Source organism: Protomyces lactucae-debilis, assembly GCF_002105105.1.
Source record: "Protomyces lactucae-debilis strain 12-1054 chromosome Unknown BCR37scaffold_4, whole genome shotgun sequence".
In the NCBI taxonomy this organism is placed as follows: domain Eukaryota; kingdom Fungi; phylum Ascomycota; class Taphrinomycetes; order Taphrinales; family Protomycetaceae; genus Protomyces; species Protomyces lactucae-debilis.
Genome location: NW_024467996.1, coordinates 215,283 through 242,913, shown reverse-complemented (window position 1 = coordinate 242,913; position 27,631 = coordinate 215,283). Strand labels below are relative to the sequence as shown.

At 51.3% G+C, this 27,631-nt stretch overlaps 17 protein-coding genes across 17 annotated transcripts; 6 read left to right on the top strand and 11 right to left on the bottom strand.

Annotated features, from left to right (window-relative positions):
• Positions 1-12: 12 nt before the first annotated feature.
• Positions 13-994, bottom strand: BCR37DRAFT_241514 (putative ER-associated proteolytic system protein Der1). Its single transcript, XM_040866557.1, has 2 exons — positions 712-994; positions 13-667 (listed from the first exon to the last, which is right to left on the bottom strand). The coding sequence occupies exons 1-2, from the start codon at positions 802-804 to the stop codon at positions 38-40; spliced, it is 723 nt and encodes a 240-aa protein (XP_040727022.1). The 5' UTR covers positions 805-994; the 3' UTR covers positions 13-37.
• A 176-nt stretch (positions 995-1,170) lies between these two features.
• Positions 1,171-1,629, top strand: BCR37DRAFT_397154 (ribosomal protein L23; the record flags this gene model as incomplete). Its single annotated transcript, XM_040871726.1, has 1 exon — positions 1,171-1,629. Exon 1 carries the CDS (start codon positions 1,186-1,188, stop codon positions 1,627-1,629), a length of 444 nt encoding a protein of 147 aa, XP_040727021.1. The 5' UTR covers positions 1,171-1,185.
• A 161-nt stretch (positions 1,630-1,790) lies between these two features.
• BCR37DRAFT_377212 (MIF4G like-domain-containing protein) lies at positions 1,791-4,540 on the bottom strand. The gene has a single exon (XM_040868759.1). The coding sequence runs from the start codon at positions 4,485-4,487 to the stop codon at positions 1,833-1,835; it is 2,655 nt and encodes an 884-aa protein (XP_040727020.1). The 5' UTR covers positions 4,488-4,540; the 3' UTR covers positions 1,791-1,832.
• Positions 4,541-4,640: 100 nt separating this feature from the next.
• BCR37DRAFT_335014 (mitochondrial import inner membrane translocase subunit tim16) lies at positions 4,641-4,988 on the top strand (the record flags this gene model as incomplete). Its single annotated transcript, XM_040867167.1, has 1 exon — positions 4,641-4,988. A coding segment is annotated over one exon (348 nt), but the record flags the coding sequence as incomplete, so codon positions are not given.
• Positions 4,989-5,222: 234 nt separating this feature from the next.
• BCR37DRAFT_344615 (uncharacterized protein) lies at positions 5,223-6,875 on the bottom strand (the record flags this gene model as incomplete). Its single annotated transcript, XM_040867573.1, has 2 exons — positions 5,223-5,370; positions 5,425-6,875. 2 exons carry the CDS (start codon positions 6,873-6,875, stop codon positions 5,223-5,225), a joined length of 1,599 nt encoding a protein of 532 aa, XP_040727018.1.
• An 842-nt stretch (positions 6,876-7,717) lies between these two features.
• Positions 7,718-9,061, top strand: BCR37DRAFT_344764 (uncharacterized protein; the record flags this gene model as incomplete). Its single annotated transcript, XM_040867584.1, has 1 exon — positions 7,718-9,061. One exon carries the CDS (start codon positions 7,718-7,720, stop codon positions 9,059-9,061), a length of 1,344 nt encoding a protein of 447 aa, XP_040727017.1.
• A 55-nt stretch (positions 9,062-9,116) lies between these two features.
• On the bottom strand, positions 9,117-10,141 carry BCR37DRAFT_344446 (mitochondrial import receptor subunit tom-40; the record flags this gene model as incomplete). The annotated part of the gene is made up of 2 exons (XM_040867564.1): positions 9,117-10,006; positions 10,054-10,141. 2 exons carry the CDS (start codon positions 10,139-10,141, stop codon positions 9,117-9,119), a joined length of 978 nt encoding a protein of 325 aa, XP_040727016.1.
• A 3,758-nt stretch (positions 10,142-13,899) lies between these two features.
• On the bottom strand, positions 13,900-14,871 carry BCR37DRAFT_385953 (glycoside hydrolase superfamily; the record flags this gene model as incomplete). The annotated part of the gene is made up of 1 exon (XM_040870402.1): positions 13,900-14,871. One exon carries the CDS (start codon positions 14,869-14,871, stop codon positions 13,900-13,902), a length of 972 nt encoding a protein of 323 aa, XP_040727015.1.
• A 1,171-nt stretch (positions 14,872-16,042) lies between these two features.
• Positions 16,043-16,999, bottom strand: BCR37DRAFT_385952 (glycoside hydrolase superfamily; the record flags this gene model as incomplete). The annotated part of the gene is made up of 1 exon (XM_040870401.1): positions 16,043-16,999. One exon carries the CDS (start codon positions 16,997-16,999, stop codon positions 16,043-16,045), a length of 957 nt encoding a protein of 318 aa, XP_040727014.1.
• A 682-nt stretch (positions 17,000-17,681) lies between these two features.
• On the top strand, positions 17,682-19,551 carry BCR37DRAFT_377205 (uncharacterized protein). Its single transcript, XM_040868758.1, has one exon. The coding sequence runs from the start codon at positions 17,795-17,797 to the stop codon at positions 19,160-19,162; it is 1,368 nt and encodes a 455-aa protein (XP_040727013.1). The 5' UTR covers positions 17,682-17,794; the 3' UTR covers positions 19,163-19,551.
• Positions 19,492-19,966, bottom strand: BCR37DRAFT_344266 (uncharacterized protein; the record flags this gene model as incomplete). The annotated part of the gene is made up of 2 exons (XM_040867555.1): positions 19,492-19,620; positions 19,883-19,966. The coding sequence occupies 2 exons, from the start codon at positions 19,964-19,966 to the stop codon at positions 19,492-19,494; spliced, it is 213 nt and encodes a 70-aa protein (XP_040727012.1).
• Positions 19,663-20,679, bottom strand: BCR37DRAFT_240876 (uncharacterized protein). Its single transcript, XM_040866553.1, has 3 exons — positions 20,526-20,679; positions 19,883-20,452; positions 19,663-19,809 (listed from the first exon to the last, which is right to left on the bottom strand). Exons 1-2 carry the CDS (start codon positions 20,592-20,594, stop codon positions 19,976-19,978), a joined length of 546 nt encoding a protein of 181 aa, XP_040727011.1. The 5' UTR covers positions 20,595-20,679; the 3' UTR covers positions 19,663-19,809; positions 19,883-19,975.
• Positions 20,680-21,054: 375 nt separating this feature from the next.
• BCR37DRAFT_391302 (uncharacterized protein) lies at positions 21,055-22,227 on the top strand (the record flags this gene model as incomplete). The annotated part of the gene is made up of 1 exon (XM_040870990.1): positions 21,055-22,227. One exon carries the CDS (start codon positions 21,055-21,057, stop codon positions 22,225-22,227), a length of 1,173 nt encoding a protein of 390 aa, XP_040727010.1.
• An 82-nt stretch (positions 22,228-22,309) lies between these two features.
• Positions 22,310-23,152, bottom strand: BCR37DRAFT_391301 (uncharacterized protein; the record flags this gene model as incomplete). Its single annotated transcript, XM_040870989.1, has 1 exon — positions 22,310-23,152. One exon carries the CDS (start codon positions 23,150-23,152, stop codon positions 22,310-22,312), a length of 843 nt encoding a protein of 280 aa, XP_040727009.1.
• Positions 23,153-23,311: 159 nt separating this feature from the next.
• Positions 23,312-24,556, bottom strand: BCR37DRAFT_344698 (8-amino-7-oxononanoate synthase; the record flags this gene model as incomplete). Its single annotated transcript, XM_040867579.1, has 1 exon — positions 23,312-24,556. One exon carries the CDS (start codon positions 24,554-24,556, stop codon positions 23,312-23,314), a length of 1,245 nt encoding a protein of 414 aa, XP_040727008.1.
• Positions 24,557-24,763: 207 nt separating this feature from the next.
• On the top strand, positions 24,764-25,818 carry BCR37DRAFT_412254 (histidine phosphatase superfamily; the record flags this gene model as incomplete). The annotated part of the gene is made up of 2 exons (XM_040872218.1): positions 24,764-25,695; positions 25,725-25,818. 2 exons carry the CDS (start codon positions 24,764-24,766, stop codon positions 25,816-25,818), a joined length of 1,026 nt encoding a protein of 341 aa, XP_040727007.1.
• Positions 25,819-25,888: 70 nt separating this feature from the next.
• Positions 25,889-27,598, bottom strand: BCR37DRAFT_377202 (MFS multidrug transporter-like protein). The gene has a single exon (XM_040868757.1). It carries the CDS (start codon positions 27,482-27,484, stop codon positions 25,958-25,960), a length of 1,527 nt encoding a protein of 508 aa, XP_040727006.1. The 5' UTR covers positions 27,485-27,598; the 3' UTR covers positions 25,889-25,957.
• Between the last annotated feature and the right edge of the window lie 33 nt (positions 27,599-27,631).

Genomic DNA, 27,631 nt, shown 5'->3' with positions numbered 1-27,631 from the left:
TAGACAAGCGGTAGGGATATATGAATAAAAGGTCTCGTTAATCATGATGCACATGTCCTTCTTGAACGCCTGCAACAGGCGCTGGAGCAACACCTGCAGATACCTGTCGTTCCTCTTGCTCATACCCTGCCCAGCGTCTTAAACTTCTGGGCGGCGCTAGGTAGCGTGCACCACCGCTCGTTGCATTCAGGGGCCATACATCCTCCAAAAAGTAAATGACATGACCCACCGCTAGGCCCAATAAGTCAGCGACGGGTAAGTGACCATAAATAACAAGGGAGAAGCCAATGAGGACCCAAGGTAGCCACGCAGCTGAGAATGTAAAGAGACCCAGCATGGAGAGTTGAACGGTTGGGTTGCGACGTGACCAGAGATAGGTCAAGGTGAAACTGAGTGCGCTGCCCAGATACGGGTCTCGCGCAAAGGGTGAGAGGAGGATGAGTCCAGCAGCTGCGATACCCATGAGCCAGGCGAAATCAAGGGTACGGCGCGCATAGGATTCTTCTAGCATGCGGCAGTAGCGCGACATGAAGAAGAGATGGAAGAGGAAATCGACAGAGAGTTCGCCAAAGAAGAGGAAGGTTGTGAGGAAGCGCCAGTATTGCTGCTTTGTGACGGCCGTAGACCAGGAGAAGAAGAGCTGGAAGGGACTGACGAGATCAATTTGCTAGACAGGTTAGCTGACAGGTGTGTCTGCTGCATTGAACAGACCACTGCGAGGGAGGTGAGGATGGCGCCTACAACGAAGCATCGCGTGACAATGGGCACCTCGTAGAACCATGTCTCGAGTGGCAGCCTGTCCATGAACTGGATAGATGGCTTCTGGTTCTTACGCGTGTGCGTGTGCTGTCATGTTCGCATTGCGGGGAGGCGCAGTCTTGTGGCGCGTAATCTTTTGATGGCTGCAACTTTGCTCAGGACGATGTTAAAACAAGTGGGAAGCGATGAATTTGGTGGATTCTAGTTGCAAATATCAAAGAATTTGAGAGTTCCTTTGATATTGGCAACTTTCATCCACTCGCAGGGAAATAAATGCAGTGGATCGAGAGAACTGCGAGGCTTGCCAGAATCAAAGGAACCGCGTGGGACTGCTAAGTTGGCCAAACAGAAAAGAAGAAAGCAGCAGGAGGACAAGACACAGAAAGACACTCAAGCAACCAGCAGCACCCACACAACATCACAGACATGGCACCCAAGGCATCTGCAGCAGCCTCAAAGGCAAACACAGCCGCCAAGAAGACACTCAAGGGCGAGCACTCAAACGTCACAAAGAAGGTCCGCACCAACACCACCTTCCGCAGGCCAAAGACCCTTGCTCTTGCTCGCAAGCCTGCATACCCACGCACATCTGTCCCCCACCTCCCCAGGCTCGATGCATACAGCATCATCAAGGCACCTCTCAACACAGAGTCTGCCATGAAGAAGATCGAGGAGAACAACACCCTCGTCTTTATCTGCGACATCAAGGCCAACAAGCGTACCATCAAGGAGGCCGTCAAGAAGCTCTACAACGTCGACGCCGTCAACGTCAACACCCTCATCCGTCCCGATGGTACGAAGAAGGCATATATCCGTCTCTCACCGGATGTTGACGCTCTCGACATTGCCAACACCATTGGCTACGTATGAAGCGTTATTTCTTCAATTCATGGCATCTTCATACTAAGCATTTCCTTCAAGCCAGTTTCATTCCATGTCTTGATTGACTGGAAATAGCGCTGCACCGTGATCGTGATTGACTGTACGTATTTGAACGCAACAAGCTCAGGGTTGTCGATAGAAGCTGTTGTCTATTCAAGGCGACAATTGCTACAGACTCCTCTGATGCCGAGCTATGTGTCCCTATGGATCTCCCGCAAGGCATCCTCTACTGTTGCAGCATCCTCGGCTGCATCGCCAGTCTGCCATAGAATATCCCTCTGCCTGCGTGCAACAGTCCGCAACAGACCCCGTGCCCACCAAGCCTGCAACCCTTCACTCTCTCGAATGAGTCCTGCCAAGCCACTGCACAGCCGTGCAACCACTTCCACTTTTTCTTGTGCAACCGTTGCAATGCGTTGCTCGACTTTTGCAAGCTCTGCGACATTCTCGGCCAAGGTATCTTTAGCTCTGGCAAGTGCTGCCGTTTGTAAATCTTCCTCTGCCTTCACCACTGGCGTCGCCTCAGTCATAGTCGTATCAGCAGCAGTTTCTGCACTCGGTGCTTGACCATCACCGTTCGTTGCAGCTTCACCAGCATCAGCCTTTGCAGCGGCAACCTTGTCAGCTTCCACTTTTGCAGCGGCGACCTTGTCAGCTTCCGCTCTTGCAGCTTCAGCGCGTGCAGCTGCATCAGATAGTAACTTCTCCTGCCGAGCGATATTCTTCGTGAGCACAGCCTGACGCTGCTGCAATTGTCCAGTCTGTGTTGCTTGCTTCGCAAACACCAGCTGCAACAACTCCCAAGCCGCGCTTTGTGCCAAAATACTGCGATTCCCCAAAACACTCGTTTCCCAAGCTATTGTATCCGTTGCAAGCGATGCTTCTTGGTTCGCCATGGCAAGCAGCCAATCCACCAAGGCAGACCCTTCAATGATACCATAGTTGACCATTTTCGAAAGAAGCGCAAGGCCAACAGCTGGTCGTTCTCGCCAAAATCGCATGACGCATGTGACTGTTTGGCGTTGCTTTTCACGAGAAACGCTGCAGCGTTGTTTGAGTAAGAGCAGTGTTTGTTCAATGGTGTTGAGTGCATGACTGAATGACTGGTGGCCGAGTTGCAAGGCACACTCCACCAAGACTCGAATGAGTGTTGCTTCTTCTTGACCATCTGCCGAGGCCTCTGAGATGGCCTTGAAGATCGGTTCAGCCTGTTGCAACGTTTCTGGGGTTTGCGGTTGTTGCAAGAACGTCGAGAGAGCCGTTGCTTGCTCTGCCAAGGGATGACCCTCTGTATAAGTGAATCGCGGCGCTGGTGCTTCCTCTTGAATCAATGCATGATACGCTTCTGGCAACGTCGTCCTGATGCGTTGATGATACGACAACTCCACCTCCTTGAGAATCGTCTCTCGAATCATCACAAGCTGTGGCGACAAGGCAGGTAGTGTCAAATCACCCTCCCATTCTTGCCATTTCCAGTTGAAGTTGAAGTTGGACAAATGATGCGACAACCAATCCCAAGTTCGAAAGACCAATTCTGGTTCCATGGCAGGACTCGTCCTGTAGAGTTGTCGAATCGCTCGACCAAATGTCGGTGCAACGGCCTGTGGTACCAATTTACAGAGTTCAGTGAGGACGGCATGGTAGTAGATTGGCTTTTGTCGTGGCATAGGCAATGCTAGCAATTCGCCAAAGAGTGCTTCAATAACCACATCTTCAGACTTCCAGGCAGGTACGCCATGAGGTCCCACGACAATCTTGTCCAGTGGCGTACCCCGTAGCACAAAGAGACCACCGGGCAAATAAGACTCAATGTCAATCAAGAAGCGTGCAGCATCTTTGCGATTCGCAACACAAGTCTCGAGGATATCGCAAGATAAATCGCGTAGCAAGCTACCACTCAAGTCCGTTTCATTGGGTGTTGTCTCCGTTGCTTGATTGACAAAGAGCTTCAGCACGTAGCGAACAGGTTCGTTGCACGCTGTAGGTGGTGCATCCCCGAGGACAAGACTAGGCAGTTTGAAACGCTCGGCTTCAATATAGTGCTCTTGAAAGTGGGCAAGGACGCGAATATTCCAACCTCGACCGGCAGTGAGCTTGAGTTGTTCAAAGAGCATGGAAAGCTCTTCTCTTTGCTCATAGGGAGCTTGTCCTGCGTCATTCTGGTAATGCATTGTCAGTTTGCCAAAGGAGGCTGCTCCGCGCACCTGCATGTAAGGCTCGAGTGTACCCAGCAACGTTGTGAGATCGTTGAGTCTGTGCGTATTGGCACGGCTTGTACTTGATGCCACAAAGGGCAACGTCAAGAGTACGACCTTGCAGAGCGCATCTGCATAGTCTGAACGAGTCGCTAAGCCAGCAATCTGTGTAGCAAACAGCCTCAAATACTCAAATACACCATAGTCTTGCAAGATCTGGTCGAGGCCAGCAACAAAGCGCAGTAGAAACTTCAATTGCAGCCAGTCTTGTCTCTTGAGCGCATCCTGTACCCATTCACCAGCAGACTCTGCAATTGTTTGTGCGAATTGCTTATTAGACAAACCAGCAAGCGTGACGGCAGCACTGTACTGACACGTCTTGACCGATAGCTGTACAACCGCTTCCCGAATCAGCTCAAGAATGGGTGTCTTGTTTTCTGGGTGTTCAAATTCACCAGCCAGCTTCCTGCCTACATACTTGATATCCTCTAGCGGGGAGACACTGCCGCCGGGATCAGCGAGGTTGGTGAGATCGCGTTGTAGGGAAAAGAGCAAATCGGCTCGTCGAGGTCTGCGGAAATCGTCGTGCTGGTCGTCTCTTGGGCGTTTCCGCTGCTGTCTGCCGCCATGGCCGTGGTATTCTGAGCTCATTGCAGCACGCTACTGGGCTGTAAGACGGTGAGCTGTAGGGGTGCACTTTGATGTCTGTTGCGGGAAAAAGATTTCGGCGAAAGAGACAAGACACCACGCAATCATCAGGGTTGTCGACGCATTGAGTACAGCTAGCAGCAAGAGATGGCGCACAGAATCATCGCACAGGTCGTCATTGTCGGCACACAAGTCTTTGGCCGGGCGTTTGTCCAGGCGTGGAAGCAAGCAGCAGCCAATTCGGCGCGTGTCTCGCAAGAGTCCTCAGGGTCTGCCGTCAAGGATGCCATTACAAAGCAGACGGGCATCACGATTGAAGAGTCATGTCAAATTTTGAATATCAAGAAACCAGAGCTCAAGCTGGAAGATGTATTGGCGCGGCATAAAGCCATGTTTGAGGCGAATGACCCTGCCAAGGGCGGCAGTTTCTACATCCAAAGTAAAGTGCTGAGAGCCAAGGAGCGGCTCGAGATGGAGCTGAGCACAGCCAAAGCAGAGGCAGAAGGTACAGCCAGTACAGCAGAAGGCACGACTCCAAAGGGCCCAGACTCGACGCCTCCGCCGTCATAAGTCAAGCGCGTGTGCTTCATGGCCGGCGCAAGCGCTCTCTCCTCTCCTCTCCTCTCATCTCAGCGTCTCTCGCACAGCATGCCATTGTACATTACATTCACGGCCGACTTTGGCTCTTCCCACATACAAAAGAAAACATTGCATCTACAACAAAAACGCTACATTTCGCTACATGACTGCTTGAAAGCTAGAAGCCTTGAGCAACCGCCGCAGAATCTTGCCAGCAGGTAGCCTTGGGATACTATCGCAGTACACAACACCGCCCCGCAGTCTCTTGTATCCCGCAACTTGGTCGCCAACAAAGCTAATCAGCTCCCTAGCCAATGTCGTTTCTGTCTCCTTGTCTTGTGCCTCTGCACCTGGGTCAGACCAGCCGCTTGGCAGTGCTGCTTGGGGTCTTAGGACAACAAAGGCCGTAGGCAATTCAGTGACTTCCTCTTGGCAATCTCGACCAATAACAGCAACGTCCAGGACTCGCGGATGCTGAATGAGGATATTTTCCAGCTCCACAGGCGCGACTTGGAAGCCCTTGTACTTGATGAGCTCCTTGATACGATCAACCAGGAAGATTTGCCCATCATCGCTGAGATATCCCAAGTCACCCGTCTTGAAGAAGCCGTCGTCTGTGAAAGCATTTGCATCGGCGGTTGGATTGTTGAGGTAGCCTTGCATGACATTGGGTCCCTTGACGAGCAGCTCGCCTTCTTCTCCCGCAGCCACCTCATCTCCAGCGGCATTCACAATCTTGAGCTCAATGTTGGGTAACAACCTGCCAACGGAGCCAGTGTACTGCTTGCCTGGTTCACCAGTGAACCGCGCATACGCCAAGACTGGTGATGTCTCCGTCAGCCCAAATCCTTGCGAAATAGTGATATTCAGCGTTGCACACACCTGGTTCGCAAGGGATGGCGAAAGGGGTGCCGCACCACTGCATAAAAACTTGAGGCTCGAAAGGTTGTACTTGGTCGTGTCGGCCTGCAGCAAGGCCTTTACAATAGGCGGGACAATGAATGAAGCGGTGATGCCATGTGTATCAACCAGCTCCAAGAATCGTTTGGGATCGTAGCGCGGCAGCACAAAGGATGTCATCTGCCGACGAATAGGGCCCATGACGAGCGTATGCAGTGCATAAATATGGCTGAAGGGCAGGACTAAGATGAGGGAGTCCTTGCTGGAGAGGTAAGTCTCGGCAGCATCCCACTGACACAAGTTGGCAATAAGATTGCCTTGCGAGAGCCGAACGCCTTTGCTCAAGCCTGTGGTGCCAGAGCTGTATTGGATGAATGCCAAGTCTGTTGAAGCCAAGGGTACGCGTGTCAAGCTGGTTGCTTGGGCAAAAGCGCGTTGCCAGGAGTGTGGAGCATCTGCATCATCCGACGACACCAGGATGCGGTCATTTGACAGGCCAACAGACGCACAAGCCTCAGTTGCTGTTGCTAGCAAGTCTGGTGTGGTGAAGAAGACTTTTGTTTTCGAGTCGCGCAGCTGGTGCACCACCTCGCCGGCCTTGTATGCTGGGTTGACGAGTGAGACGGTGCCACCAGCCAAAAAGGTGCCAAAGACAACGACAGGATACTCGATCGAGTTGGCGCTAAAGATGGCAAGAACATCTCCCTTTTGGAATTTGAGGAGAGTTTGCAGACCAGCTGCAAAGGACATGGCGCATTCCCGGAGTGTCCTGAGAGTGTATGCGCGTGTTGTGTCGAGTGCATCAACAAAAATGCGCTTGTCGATATCGCCTGTAGCTGCTTGGTCGAGAACGAAGGACACCAGGTCTGTGTTGGGAATGACCACGTCTGGTGTATCTGACTTGAATGGCATCTTGTATATGCAGAGGAAGGACTGTATGATGCTTGCAAGAGCTGCGCGTGCCTGGTACTTTATCTCGTCGGTGTAGTGTGTCCCATCTGAAAGCAAGTTACCCCTTTTGGCGGCCAAGAATAGCCACACCCAAGTCAGGTCTTTGCCAGTGTAAAGCAGCTCCATTGGGTTAGCTGCCCCGGGCGCTTGTCTAAGTTGTCTCATCTATGCAGACAAAGATATGAGCAGATCTTGCAGCCGTTGGCCGTTGACTTGGTGGCCACTTTGGTCATGACCGCAAAGGGCCGCGTGTCTCAAGACGTGTCTCGAAGCTTGCATTTTACCTAGACATGACGCGCGACAAAGAGGATGATTTTTACTCAAAGGAAATCCCTGTCACCCTGTCAACATGTCTGAGATGCTACGCTCTTCTCTTTGTCGCTCATGTCGTACTTCTTGCGCAAGTCGGAATGATCTAGACCGGCGTTGCGACTCCGTGTCTAATAAAGCGGGCGGTCCCTCAACTAGCTGGCAATATCATCACAACCATGTCGTACAGCATCGACACCAGTTCATTTTCTGGTAGAAAGGATGACAAGCACCTACTGCCAGTTTACTATGCACATGGACGCAGCGACGCGCGACGCGAATCACCCGTCATCCGGTTGTCCGATCATCATCATGTCAATCACCAAATGCGCATGCCAGAGCTTGAGAAGGATGACGAGAGTATGACGAACGCAATGCGATCACGGACAGATTCTGAGGTATCCCTCACAATGTTCTTGCCCGACTATGTCAGGCCGGATGAGAAGAAGGTCGGCCCAAACGTCAAGATATCAGCAACACTCATACCGCTTGAGATGGCCAAAGAAGCGACGTTGTCTACACTACCACCCAAGCCTGCAGCTGTGCCCACGTCGACGATTGATGGCATGGAACGCTTCTTTATCTGGTTCAATTTCTACCGCAAGCTCTTCTTTGTGACCCTGACCCTCAACATCGTCGCCCTCATCTTTGTCGCACAGAAGAAGTTTGGCTATGCGGAAAAGAATGTCTTTTCCTTTGCCCTTGGCAACCTACTCGCTTCAGTACTTGCAAGAAACGAGCTCTTCCTTCGCATTGCATACTGGCTTGCTGTCAAGATCTTTTCATGGACACCTGTCCGCATCAAGAACTGGGTGACGAGCTTCTTTGTGCATCTCGGCGGTATTCACTCTGGCTGTTCGACTGCTGGTCTCATGTGGGCGTGCTACTCGGCCTACCGAGCCTTCCAGCAGCGTTCACAGATGCCTGCCAGCATCCTTGTCTTTGCAGTCTTGACACCCATCACACTTGGTGCCTCCATTAGTGTTGCCGTTCCCTGGGTCCGTCACTACCACCACAATATCTTTGAGAAGGTCCATCGATTCGCCGGCTGGCTTGGACTCGTCTACCTCTGGGTCCTCGTGATCTTGCTCGAGTCTTACAACCCAACGACACGCGAATTTCACCCCTCCTCGGCAAACCTCTGGAGACGTCAAGACTTTTGGTATTCCTTCCTCTTGACGCTCATGATTATTGCGCCTTGGCTCACACTTCAAAAAATTCCCGTCATTGTCTCTTCACCATCACCCAAGACTGCCTTTCTCTCCTTTCCAGGCGGCTGCTTCACTGGTCTACTCGGCCGTATTTCGCGCAGTCCTTGGCTTGAATGGCACGCATTTGGTATCATCTCTGAGGGACCCCTGAGTTTCACCCATCACATGCTCGTGGTGGCTCAAGGCGATTGGACGCGTGATTTGATTGCCAATCCACCGGAATACGTCTGGACGCGTGGTCTCAAATTCGCAGGCTTGCCATATCTCGCACAAATGTACCAACGTGGTGTAATCGTTGCAACGGGTGCAGGACTGGGTGTGACCCTTTCCGTTTACCTGCAAAATACGGGATACTTTCATTTGATTTGGATTGGCGCTGACCTTGAACAGACGTATGGTCCAGAGGTGATGGGACTGTTGAAGAAGGCAGTCAAGGGTGATCGCATGACTCTGGTCGATACACGCAAGCAAGGACGACCGGACACAGTTAAGCTTATTGATGATGTCTACCGCAAGATTGACGCACAGGTCGTCTTTGTGACAAGCAATCCAAAAGGTACGGAGATCATCACACAAGGCTGCCGAGCAAGAGGGATGCCGTGCTTTGGACCACTTTGGGATAGTTAGAGAGCCATAGACTAGAATTTGGAATGGAGATGAAATGCCGCTAAATACTGTACATCTACTGCTGCATCATGCTAGGATCGTCGAATGCTGGCATCTCGAGATTGACGCCAAGACCGACCTTGGCATCATTCTTGAAGTGATCCAATGTTCCTGCAAATGTCAAGCTGACTGCACCCGATAGACGCTTCTCAAACAAACAACTGAGCTTTCCCTTTGTATCGAGCTGTCCTCGCAGCGTAGAGTGCAAGTAGTCGTATTTAGCTGCAAGCGTCGTCGTACCTTCCGTCTTGGTCTGTCCCATGGGTCCTGTAGCACTGATAAGCTGGCACTCCACACCTGCTTCAACTTTTTGAGAGAGTTTCTTCCAGAAACACATGCCAAGTACACCTTGTGGCGACACTTGTGCGGAAGCAATCCAGGTGGGTTGCACGTAACGACCGACATACGACAGCGATGTCTCTTCCGGTCCGGCAGTCGAAGGTGGCTTTTGCCAGATGGCCTCGACTCCCAAGGCCAGCGAAGGTGTAACACTTTGCAAGTAGTGAGCAATGCTAACGGCTGAAAATTCGCCATCGAGGAAGCTAGGGTTGACGGTTTTGAGGTTGATGCTAAAGTCATCACCTTTCCAGTCATGCTCCACCTGCAGCATGCTCTGGCCGGGTTCTGCTGTTGTCTGAGTCTGAATCTTGGTCGTGTGCCGTGCATTCTCCGGTGACCAACCGTAGTGAAAGCGTCCAGAGACGGATCCGTCATTGTCCACATTACCATTCATGAAGATGCGGTTGGTGGCGAACGCCGCGCCTAGGGAGTATGGCGGGAGCATCTGAGACCCGCTTGAGAAGGAATGCGTCATGTGGAAGACTGCAGGGGAGATACCACCGATCTTGGTGATGTCCGCCTTGATGCCTGTGAACATTTGCCGGGTGAGTTGGACATCCATTTGGACTAGCTGGTTAGCGAAAGCTGCGTGTATTATGTAGTAGACGCGATACCTTCTCTAGAGATGTGCTCAACTGTTCCCGGGAAGGGCAGATTCAAGGCCTTGCGAGAGTCCATTAGGCGCTCGATAAACTCGGGCATGCGTATTTCATTGAGTTTATCCATTTTTGAAGGGGCCTCCTAGCACGAGTAACAATAGGCACGTCCGGTCAAGTGGAGATCCGAGGGCCCTGCTGGTGTATGCTAGTTTGCTTGGCTCGGGCCGGCTCGTGTCGAGGATGCTTGCGTGCAGATATCGAGTGCTGCTCTTGCTCGTCGTTCAAACTTTTTCGAACAAGACACGTGCACCCAGACAGCAGCTGCCCCTGGCGAGTTCGGGTACGAGAAGTAGTAAAGCTAGCTAGCGAGTCATAGGGCCAAAGCTGATATCGATGGATATAGATACTGCTCTCATCTGTCTATAAAGCTACTTGAATAGCGGGTACCAGAATTGTCCAGCGAGCAAATGTCCAGCGGCAGGACAATTCCGCGCGCAAATGTCCAGCGGCTGGACAATTCAGGCAGGAAATGTCCAGCGAGCAAATCAGCACATTTTTTTCCCCACCAGGACAGACCGCAGCAAATTTCTTACGCGCAGCAAGAGGAGCTGAACTGTCTCAAGGTCGTTGCGAGCCCAAAACACTCCTGAGCGTCTGAGCAGGCAAGTAATGGCTTCTACACCTCTCAGGAAGAGCCTCAATACTTCACTGTTCAAGTCAGAGGACTTCAGCAGAAGCGTCCTGATCTTGTACAACCTGCGGTGCAACGACATCCAGAAGTGCGCTACAAGAGAAGTTTAGTCTAACTAAAGGCTCCATTACGGGCGTTGCTCTCCTCAAACGTGTCGTATGACCAGAACTATATTAAATCAGGTTCGGCACTTGATTAGACATCGCAACAACCTATATGCCTATGTCTATCTTGTCTCGATCAGTCTGACTAATGGTCTCGACTTTGACCGCGGCAATTCGGCATTGTCACAGATCACATGGTTCTAATTCTTTCGTTTTGACAGTGGCTAGAAGGCCAATGCGTTTGCCGACACATCATCAGAGTCGCCATAGCTTTGGTATTTCCAAATTGTGCTATTGAGCTTGGCAAACTGGACTGCTGTGTTGACGGCTCTCTCGAACACATCTGACCTGAAGCATAGCACGAAGTCTTGTTGGCCGCAAGCGGCGTCATCCTCTGAGTATGGATCACTCTGGCGAATCTGAAGTGTCAACGAAATCAGGACGAACGTTCTCACTACTATGTATTTCTGACGCTCACACGAAGTTATTCAGGAAGCTACGCAATTTGTTGATGCCCTCGGCGAAGAAGATACAGATTCTTCAGTGTCTGAAGCAATCTACGTTCCCATCAATGAGCTTTTCCATGGTCGTTGATAGAAATTGGTGCATTCTCTATCATTAGGAACTTGCCTGGAAGCCTTCTCAAAGGTTGCCGATATCATTACCTCAAGAGCATGGAGTTACAGTCCGAGAACCTTAGCGTGATCACTCACGATCGCGCAGAGGAGTTAGTGGATCTCGCCAGGGCCCTTCTTGATTGCGAAACGCCTCAAGAATTTGACGAAGTGGTTGGAGGACATGTCGCGGAGTTTACAAGACCAGATACAAGATCATGGTCGTCTTGGTGGTGCAATGGTCTCAGGATAGCCATGATCTTCGAGTGTGCCAAGTCAAACGACGTACGGGCATTGCACTCAATCCTTCCAGACATCAGCAATCCCATCGAATCTTTGCACACCACACGTTCCAAAGCGACAAACCTTGCTTAGGAAAGCAGATTTGGGATTTGGTGAGGATTTGATGGCTGTGTGCGGTACTTCGAGGCCCGTGCTTGAGGACACCAAGCTCGCAGCTGCCGGATGGATCTCAAGTCCGCTCGCGGATTCTTTGCACAGCGCGACAGCGCGGAAGGAAGTTGTCTGATCTTTGTGAGGATTTGATGGCTGTGTGCGGTACTTCGAGGCCCGTGCTTGAGGACACCAAGCTAGCAGCTGCCGGATGGATCTCAAGTCCGCTCGCGGATTCTTTGCACAGCGCGACAGCGCGGAAGGAAGTTGTCTCATCTTGAAGACGTGGACCTATTCGCCAACGACGACTTGGTCGATGAAGATTTGCCACAGCAAAACAGCGATATGTCAGATACAGCAACACAATTCCTTGGACACGGAGATCTAGAACTGGAGGTGGCGTTAGTGCAGCGCCCTGCTGAAGTGGCATGTTCATCACGCAAGCTTGCTAGTTCAAACAGCCAGTCGCACCCGGTCTCGCCAGAGATAGATCATCCGACACAAAAAATCGATAATGGTCGTGCCAGATATCTTCAAAGGGACCTTCTATTACAGAAGCGACCTTCTGGCAACAAGGACCAACTGTCGACTTAAGCTGCTAAGCTACGAATCATTTGCGCGATGGCATCAGGAAGCGATTTGTCGAGAATGGCACCATGCGAGATGGACGCCAAACCTGCCTTGCGAGTCTTTGGCATGCTATTCTTTCAGATATTCCCCTCTTGGCTGCTCCGCACTTCAAGGCACGAATTCCCAAGATTAAGGTCTGCAAGAAAGGGCACATTGACGTCTGTGACTTCGAGCAAGACGTTTTCTTTCTTAGGCATTCGGCTGTCGAAGGATCATTCTTGAATATGTGCATTTCGGTGGCAAACGTCATCGGTGAACTCCTTCGCCTGAACCCCTCTTCAAAAGAGACTGATTGCTCTTTGCTGCCCAGCGCACGATGCTCTGCAGAAGCACGCCAGGCAAAAGTCCTCGTTCATTTGCCAACGCTTTTGACCATGGAGGAAATCTGAGACCCGGATAAGCTTGACGCAGGGCAACAATGCTTCAAGTTTCCTCATCCTCTGGAACCGCCATCGAGCAAATCGAGTGCTCGACATCCGGTCGACCACTACCAACTTGTGGCAATTTCCAACTTTTCGCCTGCAGCCAGGCACTCCATTGGCCTGGCCAAAGCTGGCGATCGCACGGCTGCCTTCAAGTACGATGACTTATACGGTACAGGTAAACAGTTGGACAGAGTCAAGTCGCAGTCGCTCGAGATGATGGTCGAGCCCGCTCAATTTGCGCTATCCGCTGGCTGGTATGTTCTCCCGTCCTCGCTTCGAAACGAATGTCGCAAGATCATCTGTATCTTATGCAAGGAAGCTCAGATGTTCTTAAGAGTGCATATATCGTGCAAAAGCTGCAATTTCTTATGGGCTCGGCCTCGGGAACACAAAAGTGGTCGATGACTCGAGCTATGGCATTGAAGCATTGTAGACTCGTGAGCAGCCCAAGCCGAGTGCCGTCTCTTCTTATTCTCGGCGATTACTGAGACAGCCACAAAGTATTATTAGACAGTCAAGTAGCTCTTATCGATCCAATTTTTTAATGCAAACCTCACGACCTGCCTTCAAATATCAATCCAAGGCCATCAGGCGGGCTGGTATGCAGAGATGTCAACAGCAAAGTCGTGCCTAAGGAAAGCTTCAGGTAAACTTTCAGATGGGCCTGGGCCTTGGTCTGTTGGCAGTTGGCATCCAGTCTGCCAGCATGTCAATGATGAAGCCTTCTCTAGTATGTATGTACAAGAAGCAAGCCATCTGAACCACAGCAGTCGATAGTTTCAAGGTGGTGCAGCGCTCAGAGCTTTGACTGCTGTCGTGCAAGAATGTTTTCCGTGGCGCCGGGTGCAGGTGGGAAATAAAATGTGCTGATTTGCTCGCTGGACATTTCCTGACGAAATTGTCCAGCCGCTGGACATTTGCGCGCGGAATTGTCCTGCCGCTGGACATTTGCTCGCTGGACAATTCTAGTGACCGCTTGAATAGCAGGGTCATCTAAGCGCCGCTCAGTTGCTGGGGCAATCGAGGGGGAATTTCAGCTGCATGTCAGCAGTGGCCAGGCCAAAGTTTTTCTCAACAACTTCCGTCCTCACAGGGTTGTCGAAGGCAGAGAACCAGAAGTAAGAGGCATACTTCGTGAGTGGGCCATCACCACAAACCATACGCTGCCAATACTCGCGAAGATTGCCCACAGAAGCTTCTGTCCGGTGATGCTTGTCGTCGTTGGTAGGCCAACCTGTCTCCGTCACCCAAAGGGTCTTGGTCGAGTACTTGTTTTGGACCTCATCAAACTTCTCCTTGGCACGGGCCACGGCGGCTTCGACCGTGTCAGTCACGTCGTCAAAGTAAGGATAGCCATCCACAGCAAGGACATCTGAGAGATCAGCAACCACTTGGTAGAAAGTGTCGCCGACGTAGGCAGCATCGTCGAGGTAGACAGGGAAGACGTCCACGTGAGTGAGAGGCGCGCCGCACTGGAATTCATCCAGCAAACTCTTCGTCGTCTTCATCCTGTCTGCCACAGTGGACATCGAGACATTTCGAAGGCCATCTTCCGAGCCGGCACTGACAGCAGAGAGCAATGCACAGTTTGCTGGGTCCTTCTGCAAGAAAGTGCGCAGTGCGGCCAAGTCTCGATCGAATGGTCCGTTATCGTCTTTGTCGATCCAAAGAGTGGCGAAGATCTTGATACCATGATTTTTTGCAGGGTTCTGTATGCGTTCAAGAGCGCTACATCCACTGGTGGAATAAATGCGTACAGACAGCGTCCTTTCTGGTGGATGGATGGGCCATCCGGTAAGTATCTGGAACTCATTGTTCCAGTCGTCCTCAGTCTTGCAGCCGCCTACCTTTTCAGAAGGCATGTTGTAGCCAACGTACTTCATGTCGGCGGGCTGAGTTCCTTCAGCAGGATAGACTGCAGCTGGGCCAAAGAAGGTTGCTGCGAAGACAGTCAGGGCGAGGAATTTGGCAGTCATCGGACTGGAGGATTGTCAGATGAAGGATGAGAAGGGCCGTAAGGGCTCCTTTTATGTCTTTCCATGTCGTCAAAAATAGCGCTAGCTTTGACGAAGACCGGAAGCAAGATTTGCCAGTCTAGCCTTGAGGCTGATGCAAGGTAACCAAGAGCCTTGTGAGCAGATTTGCGAAAGAACGACAGCGCGTAGCGACCGGCATGCATCGCATGCTCAAGGGAACCAATAATCATATGCTCATGCGCAATAGAGGTCTAGACCATGGACAGTTGAGCACGTTCTCAACGCTGTGACGACCCCTGATAGCTATTTTCAGTCATGAAGTTCAGAATAGCTCATCTGTTCCGCGTAGTCAGCCGCTACGTGTGGTGTAGAGACACCCGGACAAGGGTCCAAGCCAGTCTAGACCCCAAAGGTTCAGAGCGCGTGAGTCTGAAAGACTGCAACGTAGTATAACGACTGCCAGGGCAGATCAGAAATAGACCAACTGACCTCATTTTTGAGAGTACCAGTCCATGCCATGAAGCTATGAAAGATGCGCATCACAGCAGATGAACGTGGTCGAATTCTGCTCACGCTAAGCCTCGACTCACAAGTCTAGCTTCTGCGCGGAGTGTCTATTTCCGAATACGACGACTCCTGACAAGTGGAATCAGCAAGTGAACTCAGGAACAGCTCAGCAGTCCCACGTGGTCGACCATTTCATGTGGTGCGTGGGTACTCCGGGTACGGAAACACAACAGGCAAAGTACAGCCAGGCTTCAGAAGATCAGAACGGGCAAACCCGGCAGAGAATTGTAGGGCGGTGAGGGAGAATTGCCGATTGCAAGTGGCCTCATGACAGATGAAGTCACAAAAAGTCACGTCTGGAGACAAAAATACATGCGTTCAGATGCGCAAGTGTGCCCTTGAGAAGTCTGCATTAGTTGACTTGTTGCAGACTCGCGGTTGAAGGTGGACCAGTTACTTCGGCTATTCACACCCAGCGAATGTTTCCGTCGTGATGTGCCCCTGGCGAATGACACTGGCAACAACGACCACCACATATGTGAGAGGTAGATGCAGACAGCTCGGCTTTGCCCAGCATGCGATAGGCTCAAGGTTTAATTGATGGCTAAGAATGCTGTTCTCATCTATTTATGGCTATGGTCGCCCGAGCTGCCTCAAGGGCAAGTCAAACTTTAGGGCAAGCTAGCACAATCTTAGGCTTTTTGTCCGGGGTGGCCAGGCCAAAGTTCCTCTCAGTCTCTCCATGTTTCGAGTGGTCGTCAAAAGCAGAGAACCAGAAAAAGGAGGGAATCTGGGTAAGCGGGCCGTTTCCACACGTCATGCTCCACCAGTATTTCTGCAGGTTGCTCAGAGACGCCGCTGTTCGATAGTGATCTTCCGGTGAGGCGCTTGTGGAATATCCTGTTGCTGTAATCCACAAAGGTTTGTCTTTGTGAAGGCTTTGCACAGCTTGAATAGCTTCCCTGAACAGTTCCACACTGGCTTCTATCGTGTCAGTCTTGTTGTCGTAGTATGGAATGTAATCCACAGCAAGAACATCTGAGAGCGCGACAACCTTGTCGAATCCAGCTGCTGTATTGAGGTACGCTGAGAAGGCAGCTGAGTGCGTCAGTGGCACTTGGCACTTGACATCGGCCAGCAACTCCTTCACCTCTCGCATCTTCCCCACCACAATATATACGGATGCCTCACTCGAACCAACCTCAGAACCAACCCCAACAGCAGAAAGCGCATCGCAGTGCTCTGGGTCGTTGATCAAGAAGGCTCGCAATGCCGACTTGTCTGACTCAAACAAATCGTCATCGAGCGAGAGACTGGCAAAGATTTTGTAGCCATGCTGCATAGCAGGTTCGGCCATCCGTGAAAGAGCGTTGCAGTGACTGGTGGACGAAATACGAATAGCTTTTGCCTTGCCCAATGCGTTGATGGGCCAGTTGGAGATTATATCGAAATCGCTTCCCCAATGCTGCTGGGTCTTGCAACCACCGCCGGCCAGATTAGAGGCCATGTTATAGCCAGCGTATGTCATGCTCTTCCTAGCATTCAAGGTAGCCACGTTAGGTGCTGCCGACACATAGGATGTTGCGGCGATGGTAGCCAGGGCGACGAGTAATTTAGCCATTCGAGTGACTTTGTTGTAAGCTGAAGGTCCAGACAGGTCGCGATGGACTGCTTTAAGTCCATCCAGAGGGTTACAAAAATAGCGTCAACGGAAAGCCAGGAATAAGACGTGCTAGTCAGTTGATGCAAGGTAGCCAAAGATCGCGTGTTCAGCCTTGCGAAAGCACGACAAGGCTCATAGTTCATCGTGCATAGTCGATCAGAAGGGACCGAGGAGCACATGCATATACTCACCAGGAGTAGTCATCGGGTATATTTCGGGCAGAGGACTGCCAACGCAAATGACCCCTGACCATTGTAGTCAGTAAGGAAGCTCAAAATAGCTCAGCTTCTTGACGTGATCGACCACTTCATGCGACGTATAATGGATCCAAATATAGCAGAAAAGCGGTCTAGCGTGGCTGGAGTACAGATAATCGTAAGATTGAATGCTGCAAAAGGTGGATGGTGGATGGAAGGTAGCATCGCCAAGTCGCCAGCTTGACACATCGGATAGATCTAGTAGCTTCGCAAGTCATGCAGATACCACAGACCACAAACATCAGAAATAGCAGCAAAAAAGAGCCAGGTCCTTGCAAGTTCGTCCTCGGGAGCTTGCCGGCACATGTTGGCGTTGGCCTGGTGGAAGTCGAAAGTTGGCCGAGTTGCATTCACTTCGGCTAGTCGCTCAATTGCAACTCTACACCACACGATGCAAAAGTGCAGATCGGTGGGCGCTAGCTACTATACCTGCTTCGGATTGGAAGACTAATGCAGTAAAGCTTGCCGTCATCGCAAGAGCCTTGAAGCTAGCAAGATGATAGTCGAAGAGCTTGACGGCTATGAGCTTGGATTTTGCTCGCGTTGGGGTCCTCGCAATAATCCAAATTGGAGTTGGCGAAACAACCTCGTATGCTACTCCGAAAAGACGAAACTCTTCTATGTTGCTCTGTGCAGTAAAATCTTGATCTTTGAAAGGTGCAATGGCGACCTTGTTCAGCAATCGCTGGAAATCGACAACACCGATCCAAATTTTGACATGACGATGTCCCACCCTATATTCGACGGCCCTGGAGCCAATTATCTGACTATTGCAACTTGTGGAAGTATAGAATACCTCATCAGCCTGACTGGTACTGGCAGAGTCATTCTGCGTCCTACGGGTAATGTCACAGGCTCACCACTCATCTTCAATGTCAGGCACAGTGCATGGAGTGTAGCCATGGCCAAGGAGGGTCCCTATCTTGCAATCGGACACAATGGAGCTCAAGTGACTGTGCTAGACATCAGCCTCCCACCAGGTGTAGCTGAGATAGAGGCTCGTAAGCTCAGTTGCTGTGGTAATATTCCGTGCGTCGCCTTTTCAAGGGATTCTAAGCGATTGATGGCCGCGATCCTTCCAAGCCAGAGAGGAACCCCTGGTCTAGCCCAGACTGAGCTTGGCGAGACGCTCATCAACACATCGTGTCCTCAAGATGCTTATGGCAACAACTGGGCTTGCCTATTCTTGTACGGCGACGATTTCATGAAGAACGAGTGGCAGCCAGATTGTCACGCACTGCTACATGTTCCTGAATTTGAGGATGCTCCCAATTATGAATTCTGCTTCTGGGCAGCTGAAAAAGACATCTATTTCGGTCGATTCGACCTTGAATGGCATAATTTTTCCGGTGGCGAGTGGTGGACCGAAACATTTGCTTCTGTGGATTGGAGTGATGCCAACAGGAATATCTACGCTCGGCTCAACTTGGTCAAGCACATCAAACACCTCGGTGTTTTGGTCGTCGCAAATCAATTTGGTGCAATACGCATCATTGAACTCTGTCACAGGGAAAAGCGTGACAATGAAGCAGACAAGGACAGTATCTACGGTTTCCGTCTCGTCGCTGTCTTGAGTGTAAGAAAAGGCCAGGGACACAGAGGAGAGGCTGTGACCGATACCAGCAAAATCATTCCTGGCCAAGTGAAAAAGGATGCACAAGCTTGGGTCTTACAGGGAGGCATCAGTGAAGCACGAGAGACGAACGATCAAGTCCTCTTTGGATTGGATGTTGTGCCGAACGAAGCAGACGAGAGCGCGGAGCTCGTAGTCTTTACTCACAGCTCCGAGATTCTCTCTTGGACTATCAGGCGTCAACCAATCCAAGCAAGCAGGATTGTACTCCATCGAAGTCTCGGTCGCTAGCGATCGCTCTGTCAATGCATAGCATAGCAATTTATTCAGACTGGCTTGATGTCACTCCGAACAGGAGATTGCATTCGACGCCCATGCTGAATGTAGAATCCGACGAATTGCGGTGGTAAGGCACTTGGAGGCAGCCTCTTCTTCTCCGTGGTTCCCATCTGAATGGCAATCTCATAGTGGATACCAGGACTTGGAGAGGTGCCCAACTTGCCGGCTTCCAGGATCTCAATGGCAGACAAGCAAGTGAAGTCAACTGGCATAGAGAAACTGGTATTCTACAGTTTGAAAAGCTAAGCAGAAACGACCACGTTTGTCCAAGTGCGAAGCGTTCAAGCGAAGCATTCCTCGTAAGTTTTGTTGTGCTTGTTGGTGGCGTGCAACTCGAGATCAGGCCTCTTGGCCGTGACCATGAATGTCTGCAGGCAGGTCTTGCATTTGATACTCATAGCTGAAGCATTCTGTAAAGGTTAGTAATCGTTGAACTTATATATATGCTGGTCGAGAAGACCTAGACATTTCGGCGCCGGCAGGCGACTGATGCTTTCAACATTAGCTAGGAAGCTTCTGCTGATTGAACTCTGTCTGGGGGACTCGAGTGATCAGCGCTCGTCAAAAGACTTAGCATTCAACGCTAAGGACTCGCGCGCCTGTGAATGCTGGTCTGAGGATTCGGGCTCGAAACATTGGTGAACGAATGCAGCGTTCATTAGATTGACATACCGCTTTGAGCTGGGACGTAGGTCCCTTGGTCTCGTTCTTCGCGTTGCGCTCCCGCTTCGTTGCGGCTTTCGCGCCGTTTCCCATGGTTACTGACTAGGCTGCGTGATTGTCAGTCGCGTTTTTTCCCATGCCGGCGAAGAAATGATCGCACGATGTGGCACCTACAGTACTGTAGAATGAGAATAGCAAGCACTCGTCGGCACACAGCGGGCCCGGCACTATATAGCAGGCTATCCGCTCTCTTCTCTTTAGTGACTCTTTTGTTGCAATGCCCACTTGATCACGGATCAAGGATGAGGTCGGCGTCGGAAGCAGGTATGATAGGCACGGTCTTCGCATTTGACTTTCTATGAAGTTGGTGATGTGAGAAGGCCTGGGGCAACTAGCAGATGATTCACAATGCTGTGAGTACTCTTCGGTACGGTCAGAATTGTTCAAGGGTTGTTGGAGCATGCTATGGCCACTTTCGACGCAGTAACTGCCCGACCTGTGCATCCGTCCTTTGTCAGGTACAAACGTCGTCTGATGACATTCAAACGGTGCTGAAGGTCGAATAGCTGGTGGTCCAAACTGGTCCACACGGGATCAGCATGTCGATTGTTGGAAGCAAGTACCTGCTTCAGACAGGCATGGATCGTCTCACACATGGGTGTAAGCTGGTACAACGGAACCAAGCGGCTAACCGTCGAATGCTGCCAGCTTGTGTGCTCATGAATGTTGGGTCAGTCAGTACAACATAAAACTTACCGCAGCCAAATCTGCCTTCTTGTTGACTGGCATCAGCGCCAGAGGTTGCCCTGCCGATAAGTCAATCACGCGCTGCGTAAGCTCGTGCCAGTCAGATTGGTCTTCCGTAGTGGACTCTTGAATAGATCATCCGTGTCAGACTTCATGGTGGCCGCATCTATCGTTATTGCACATCATCAGCGTGACGAGAAGCCAAGTGATGAAGACTTTGCCGACGATGTCTCGACCACAGTATTTCTCGGAAAGACGCGAGTATTTCAGGCCTATGTAAACAGGAAGAGCAGAGGTAGAGTAGAGTCCAAGCTTAGACCATGACATTTTGTCGTCGCAACCTGTTCCAACTCCCGCACCTGAATGATTTCCCACGTCATTCTCCGCGAGCCAAAGACCACACATTCAAGACTCACTACTCAAGACTCAGAGCGATGTCTCGTACGCTCGGCTTCATCGCGGGCCTGACGGTACCAGCGGGTCTCTACTACATCTCCACGTTACACCTCGACGGCACTGCTACGCAAGTCGTCAGCTCCCTCGATGAGCAGGAGAAGCGTCTACGCTCCCTAGACCGTCTCCCACCTGCACAACCAACTATCAGTGGACGCAAGACACAAGATGACTTTCTAAGCCGCGTCAAGGATGGTTGGAATAATACTGTGGAGGAGACGGTACACAAGTTGCAGAAAGTGGATTACGGCGAGGCTGCGGAGAAGACTGCTACAGCTGCCTCGAATCTATCACAGAATGCTTGGGAAAAGACGAAGCCTGAGCTAGAAAAGGCTGGTGAACAAGCCAAGTCGTTGGCTGAACAAGCCAAACAAGCAGCATCAGAGGCAGCAGCGAAGACGGAGAAGGCGGCAGAGGCAGCCAAGGAGTCGACGGAACGGGGACTTCGCCAGACGGCTGGACAAGTGCAAGAGGCGACGCAAGAGACGAGTGAGATGCTTGCTGCATGGGAACGTGCTGCCCTTGAAAAGCAATCAGAAGCACGAGCCGCCACAGAGCGTGGACTGCGCCGAACGGCATCACAAGTCCAGGATGTGACGCAAGAGACGAGTAACCAGCTGGCAGCATGGGAGCGTGCTGCTTTGCAAAAATCAGAGGAAGCTAGTGAACGCATGCGGCAAGGTTGGGCTGAAGCAAAGGAACATACCCACGATGCAAGTGCACGAGCACGCGAAACCACAGCACAGGCGAATGCAAAAGCAGCACACTTCTTGGAGGAGACGAAGGAGTTTGTGTCGGAAAAGTTGGAACAGGTCAAGCAAAAGCTGTCGGGTGCAGCACAAGATGCCAAACACTCAATGCAAGGAGCTGGTCACGATGTCAAGCCAACTTCTGCACAAATACTGGAAAACGTCAAGCAAGATGCTGCCCTGGCAAAAGTCGATGCTGTTGACCGTTGGCGTGCAATGTTGGATGCAAAGGACGACTTGGCCAAGGAAAAAGCGCTCTTACTCGAGCAGTATGCCGGTCGACGTGTTGGCTTCGAGTCTGTGCATGATCCTACGCAGGCGCAGGTGATTGCTGATGCTGCTGCAGCAGGTCGTGTTGCGCGTGATCCTGAACACCAAGCGAAGAAGAGCTGGTGGTTCTGGTGATAGTGTGCCAAGTCGCCAACGTACTGTAGTATCCTGCTGGCCGATGGTCTTTGTAACAATGCCCTATATGAAAGCTACTTAGCTACTTCTCTCCCCTCAACGCCAAGAAAGCCTGCATGGTCGTCGCAGGCTGACCAGTAATTCTTTCCACATCATCAGTTAAACCACTTTCCTCTCCATCCCGAACAGCAGTGTAGGTACTGATCCAAGCTTCAATGAGCCAATCTTCCACCCCTGGAGCCTTCCTAGAGTCCCTCGCCTCCTCCATCGTCTCCTCCACATAATCAGCACCTAGCATTGTGGCGATTTGAGAAAAGGTCAGTTCCTCTGGTCCAGTCAAGTTGTACGTCTTGCCGATGTGTGGGTGTACGTCGTCCAGAAGTTTGACAATCACTGAAGCAACGTCTTGTCTTGCAACTGGCGACAGTCGTCCAGATCCACCCGGTCCACGGATAGCGCCTTGAATAGTGAAGTCAGGCAGCACGTCTTGGTAAAAGGCGTTCCTGAGCAGGATATAATTGAGTGACTTCTGGCTCTTCATGTACTCCTCAGTCCAATAATGGTCTCTGGCAAGATGAAACACAGCATCAGGCGCGGCACCACGGAATGATGTGTAAATGACACTCTTGACACCTGCATCACACATCGCGTCAATGAAAGATTTATGATGCTGAACGCGGTCTGGACTCTCCCCAGCAGACACAAAGAGCACCGTTTCAATGCCTTTCAGTGCTTCAACACAAGCTTCTTTATCCTGGTAGTCACAGTATTTGACATCGAACGGACCACGAGGTTTCAATGCATGAAAGTTGGCGGCAGCTTTTTCGGTATTTCGAGCAAGCAGACGAAGCGGGCGTTCGCCCTTGGAAAGATGAGTAAGCACGGCAGAAGAGAGCGCTCCAGTCGCTCCTGTGATCCCAATCATGATGGAAGATGAGCTTGTGTTTAGCTTCGAGCGGTGGTGGATGTCGACGTCGTAATCGGCCGTGGGTGTCAAAGTGGAGCCGAGATTAGTGAATGCCTACTTGGCTTGGTGTTCTATACAGATTCTGCATACTGACAACGTCCTAGCAGCATGCTTAGTCTAAAGCTTTGCTACCGCGCCCGAGTCCACATGTCCAAGTTTCTGCCAGTCCGCTAGAGCATCCACCAGTGCTTCAAGTGACGCGACCGACACCTCTGCACGCAGACAAATTCGTATGCGCTCAGCATCTCGAGGGACGGTCGGATACCGTACAGGCATGACCCTGAACCCTCGAGCATGCAAGAACTGTGACAATTGCAATGGTCTGCTCGTCAATATTGGGATAATGGGACTCTGAGGACCTGTACTGGGCACAACCAGTGTCGATGAAGAGTCAGCACAAAGCCTGTCGGATAAGAGCGCATGAAATGTGCGAGTGCGCTGCCAGAGTTGATTCTGCCTCGCTAGTGTCTGTCCTGTACTCAATGCTGTCAGACTGGCACGCATCAGGCAGAGTGCTGGTGCAGACAAAAATGTAGAATAAATCAAACCTTTTGCATAGTTGAGTAAGTACGACTTGACGAGTGCATCGCATAAAATGATGGCACCCGTCCCTGCTGCACCTTTGCCAAATGTATGCAGCCGCACGAGAATTTCAGGCGCATTCGCAAGCTCCAAGTGACTGGCGAGACCACGTCCTAGTGGACCAAAGACACCTGTTGCATGTGCTTCGTCAAGAATGACGCGTGCACTTGGGTACGTCGAGCGAATGACAGCAAGCATGTCTACCAGAGGACACAGATCGCCGTCCATGCTGTACACCGTCTCGCATGCAATGAAAACGGTCTTTGGGCAGTCAACCAAATCAGATGCTTCATGTCGTAGTAGAGATCGTAGGTGAGCCATATCGTTGTGTCTAAATGCCACCTTCCGCGCGGCCCGCGAAGTCTTGAGCCCAACATGCACACTCGCATGAATAAATGCATCATAGAGCACGACGTCTCCGGGCTGAGGTATTGTGCTGAAAAGACTGACGTTCGCTTCATATCCGCTCCCACATAGCAATGCTTCCGGAGATTGCCAGTATGCTCGCGCTTCCTCTTCGATGGTATTGGCAAGGTGAGAGTTACCAGATAGCAAACGCGATCCAGTCGAAGCAAGCGTTCCTTGTTGTTCTAAATAACGCGTAAAGACGGTTCTGAGAATAGCAGCGCTTGCAAGATCGAGATAGTCATTGGAGGAAAAGTCCAGGAGGGTGTGGTCGAGTGAGGATGGTTTCAGTGCACGAAGACTGCCCTTGCGTTCACGCTGCTTGAGTGCTACAGATAGCTGCTGGTGAAGTCTACCGTCCTGCACTCCATGCATCTCTCCTTGCCTCTTGCCTCTGTACTATAAGCTGCTTAAGCTTCAACCTAGATCTGTAGATGTCGTCGGTACTTACCATCGTCGCCTTCTCGAGATGGCGCCATTTGCATTTCTTCACCAAACCAGACGGAAGCACATTACAAATCCTCGGAAGAGGGGCCTTCTTCTCCTGCAGTAGCGCAAAGCAGGTCGCAGCAGTCGCTGTATATGACTCAATCTGATACCGAAGCGGCCGGTCTTCACGAGTTCTTCTTCTTGCGGCACGGCGAACGCCGCGACCAGCGCGACTCCAACTGGCGCCTGACTTCACCCACACCCTACGACTCGCCGCTCACTTATCATGGTGCAATACAAGCACTACTCACTGGTCAAGCGATTGCACAGCATTCGCAAGGAACGCGATTTGTGATTCATACATCACCTTTTTTGCGGTGCATACAGACAAGTCTTGCACTGGCCGCAGCGTTGCCGACACGCCCAGTCTTGCGCATTGATGCGTTCCTAGGGGAGTGGATGACACCAGACTATTACAAGGATATACAACCACCGCCTGCTATGAGCGAGCTGGTGCAGAGCGCGAGACAAACGATACAATCGCTGGTAAGGAAACGCAAACTAGCTGTCGAGGCGAACGCGGAGCCACAAAACTTCAGCAGTAGTGTATTACAGGATAGTGACTTTCCCTACGATCCATCCAATGTTCAGCTCGACATTGCCTGGGATTCCCAGCAGTTTGGACCAGGCGGCGAGTTGGGCGAGGATTGGCCTGAAATGCACGATCGCGTCCGGCGCGGTCTACATCGGCTCATTGACAATTTTGACCAGCCGACAAGTTCAAATCAACCGCGTACTGTTGTCATTCTTGTTTCGCATGCAGCAGGGTGTAATGCTATGCTCGGTGCTGTCACCGGCAGGCCGGTCCTGAAAGACGTTGAGCTCTGTTCACTGTCGCATGCAGTGGCTCGTGATTGCCCTCATACACACGTCCTCTCGGCAGCAGCAGCGAGTTTGTCTGAGACTCTCTCGAAGCGATCTGCCAGACTTAGTCAGCGCTACATTCTACTCATGACGGCTGACAGTGCCCATCTGAACCAGGAACAGCTGGACTTGCTGCCAGCCGGCAAAAGTCCTCTCGGCAGGTCCTTCAGCATTGCTGGATCACGGCCAGTGCATGTGCAACATCACCGGACTTGGAGCAGTACAGCAGCAGCTGGTCCTGGATTATGGCAACGGCGCTTACCGACGAGTGCGACGGCGCCTGATGTACGGCAGCCCTTGCCACCTGTTTCGGCATCTACAGCTGCGCATCCGGCACGCCAAAGAAGTTACTCGGTTGTATTATGATGAAATTTGAGATTTGCCCTAGAATATAAAGAAGTGTACATATTACAAAAGAAGATATCAAAAGACTCGTGCTAGCTTCGATCTCCGTCTAAGCCATGGACCAAAGAAGTAGATTGTATAAGTCAAAATGACCAGACCGCAGCTTACACCCGCCAGGATGATGAAAGCAGTGCGTGTGCCGAGATTCTCAAACATGACAAGTCCAACATGCGCGAGCCCTGCAGCAATGAGGAAACTCGGCAGTAAGAGAGCTGCGATGGCTGAAGCAATTACACTTGGGTAAGCATCAGAGAGGTACGTCAGAATGGAAAGATAGAGCATGGTGTTGGATGTGCCTGCCACAGCACCAGCGACGATAGGCGACCAGTAGTTGACGTTGCCACTAGAGGTAAACGCAAACCAAAACAGTGCACCTGGGAATAGCCAAATCGTCACAAGATTGAGGAGCAGTCTAGCTTCGGGTCTGCCAGTACCACCATTGCGTTGCTTGTCGCGCTTGTACAGCCACGTCTGGATGGGAACAATACAGAACATAACGGCTGCTCCCACTGCAAAGTTGAGGTAAGTCAGACTTGCGTCAATATAGGAAAGACCGTTGTTTTCCGTAAAGACTGGGAAGACGCCCGTCAAGTAAAGAAAGAGTAGTCCGTAAGCAAAGCCATTGTAGATACCAAAACTCGCGACAATAGGTTCCGTGAAGAAGATGCGGAGTGCCGTTGTTGCGACGAAGCGAATCTCAGATACGACAGAAACGTTTCTAATCTGCAAGACGGCGGATGTGCTTTTCGACAACGCATGGTTCTGTTTGCGATCTGCACGCTCAATGACGACCCGGGGAAGGGTCTCAGGCACAAAGATCATGCCCAGGGCAAAAGCGCCTCCGATGATTACATTGAGCCAGAACAGCCAGTTGAGGCCCATCCTTGGGTTCAAAGCAACCCACTCTCCTACTGGACTACCCAAACTTGGGCCAGCACCTGAAGTGAAGACGAAGAGCGCCATAGCTTGACCAGAGTTGTTGGCATCGCCATACAGATCCGCAATGGACCCTGCGACATTGCAGAGGGCTGTTGAGCCGGCAGCACCGATAAGAAACATGAAAATAGCCATCATGGGAAAGTTGAGCGCGAGTGCGAGGCCAATATTGAGGATGCTGAAGAGGAGGATCGACCCAACATACACCCACTTTCTGCCAGCAATGTCCGACAGAGGGCCCAAGAACAATGGGCCCACCGCATTGCCTACAATGAATAGCGACTGGCCCAGTGTCGTCACCTGGAGAGATGTGCCGAAGCGTTCCTGGATCAAGTAAACGACGCTGACGTACGATGTCGAAGTCATGGCAATAAAAAGCTGCAAGAGACAATAGATGACGATGATGATCCATTTCTTGAATGTTGACCAGTGCATAGGATGTGCTGGGTGATCGAGTATCGCCAAGGCTAGTGCTTCGACAGGATCACCAGTATGAGCTGCTACCTTGTCGAGCGAGCCTGGTGTAGAAGACTCCATCGTAGCCAAGCCATCTGTTCGCACAGCATGTTGCTTGTCGGGCCTTTTGAGAGATCGTAGTGTCTGCCTCATGCTTTGTTCCTTCTCTCAGTGTATCCGATGTGTACTATGCATCTACCATGTTCTAGTATTGGAGCACTTGACTTGACTTCGCTTCCGTTGACTTGATCTGGAGCGTCGATAAAGTCGCACAATCTTGATGTCGCACGGTCTGCCCAC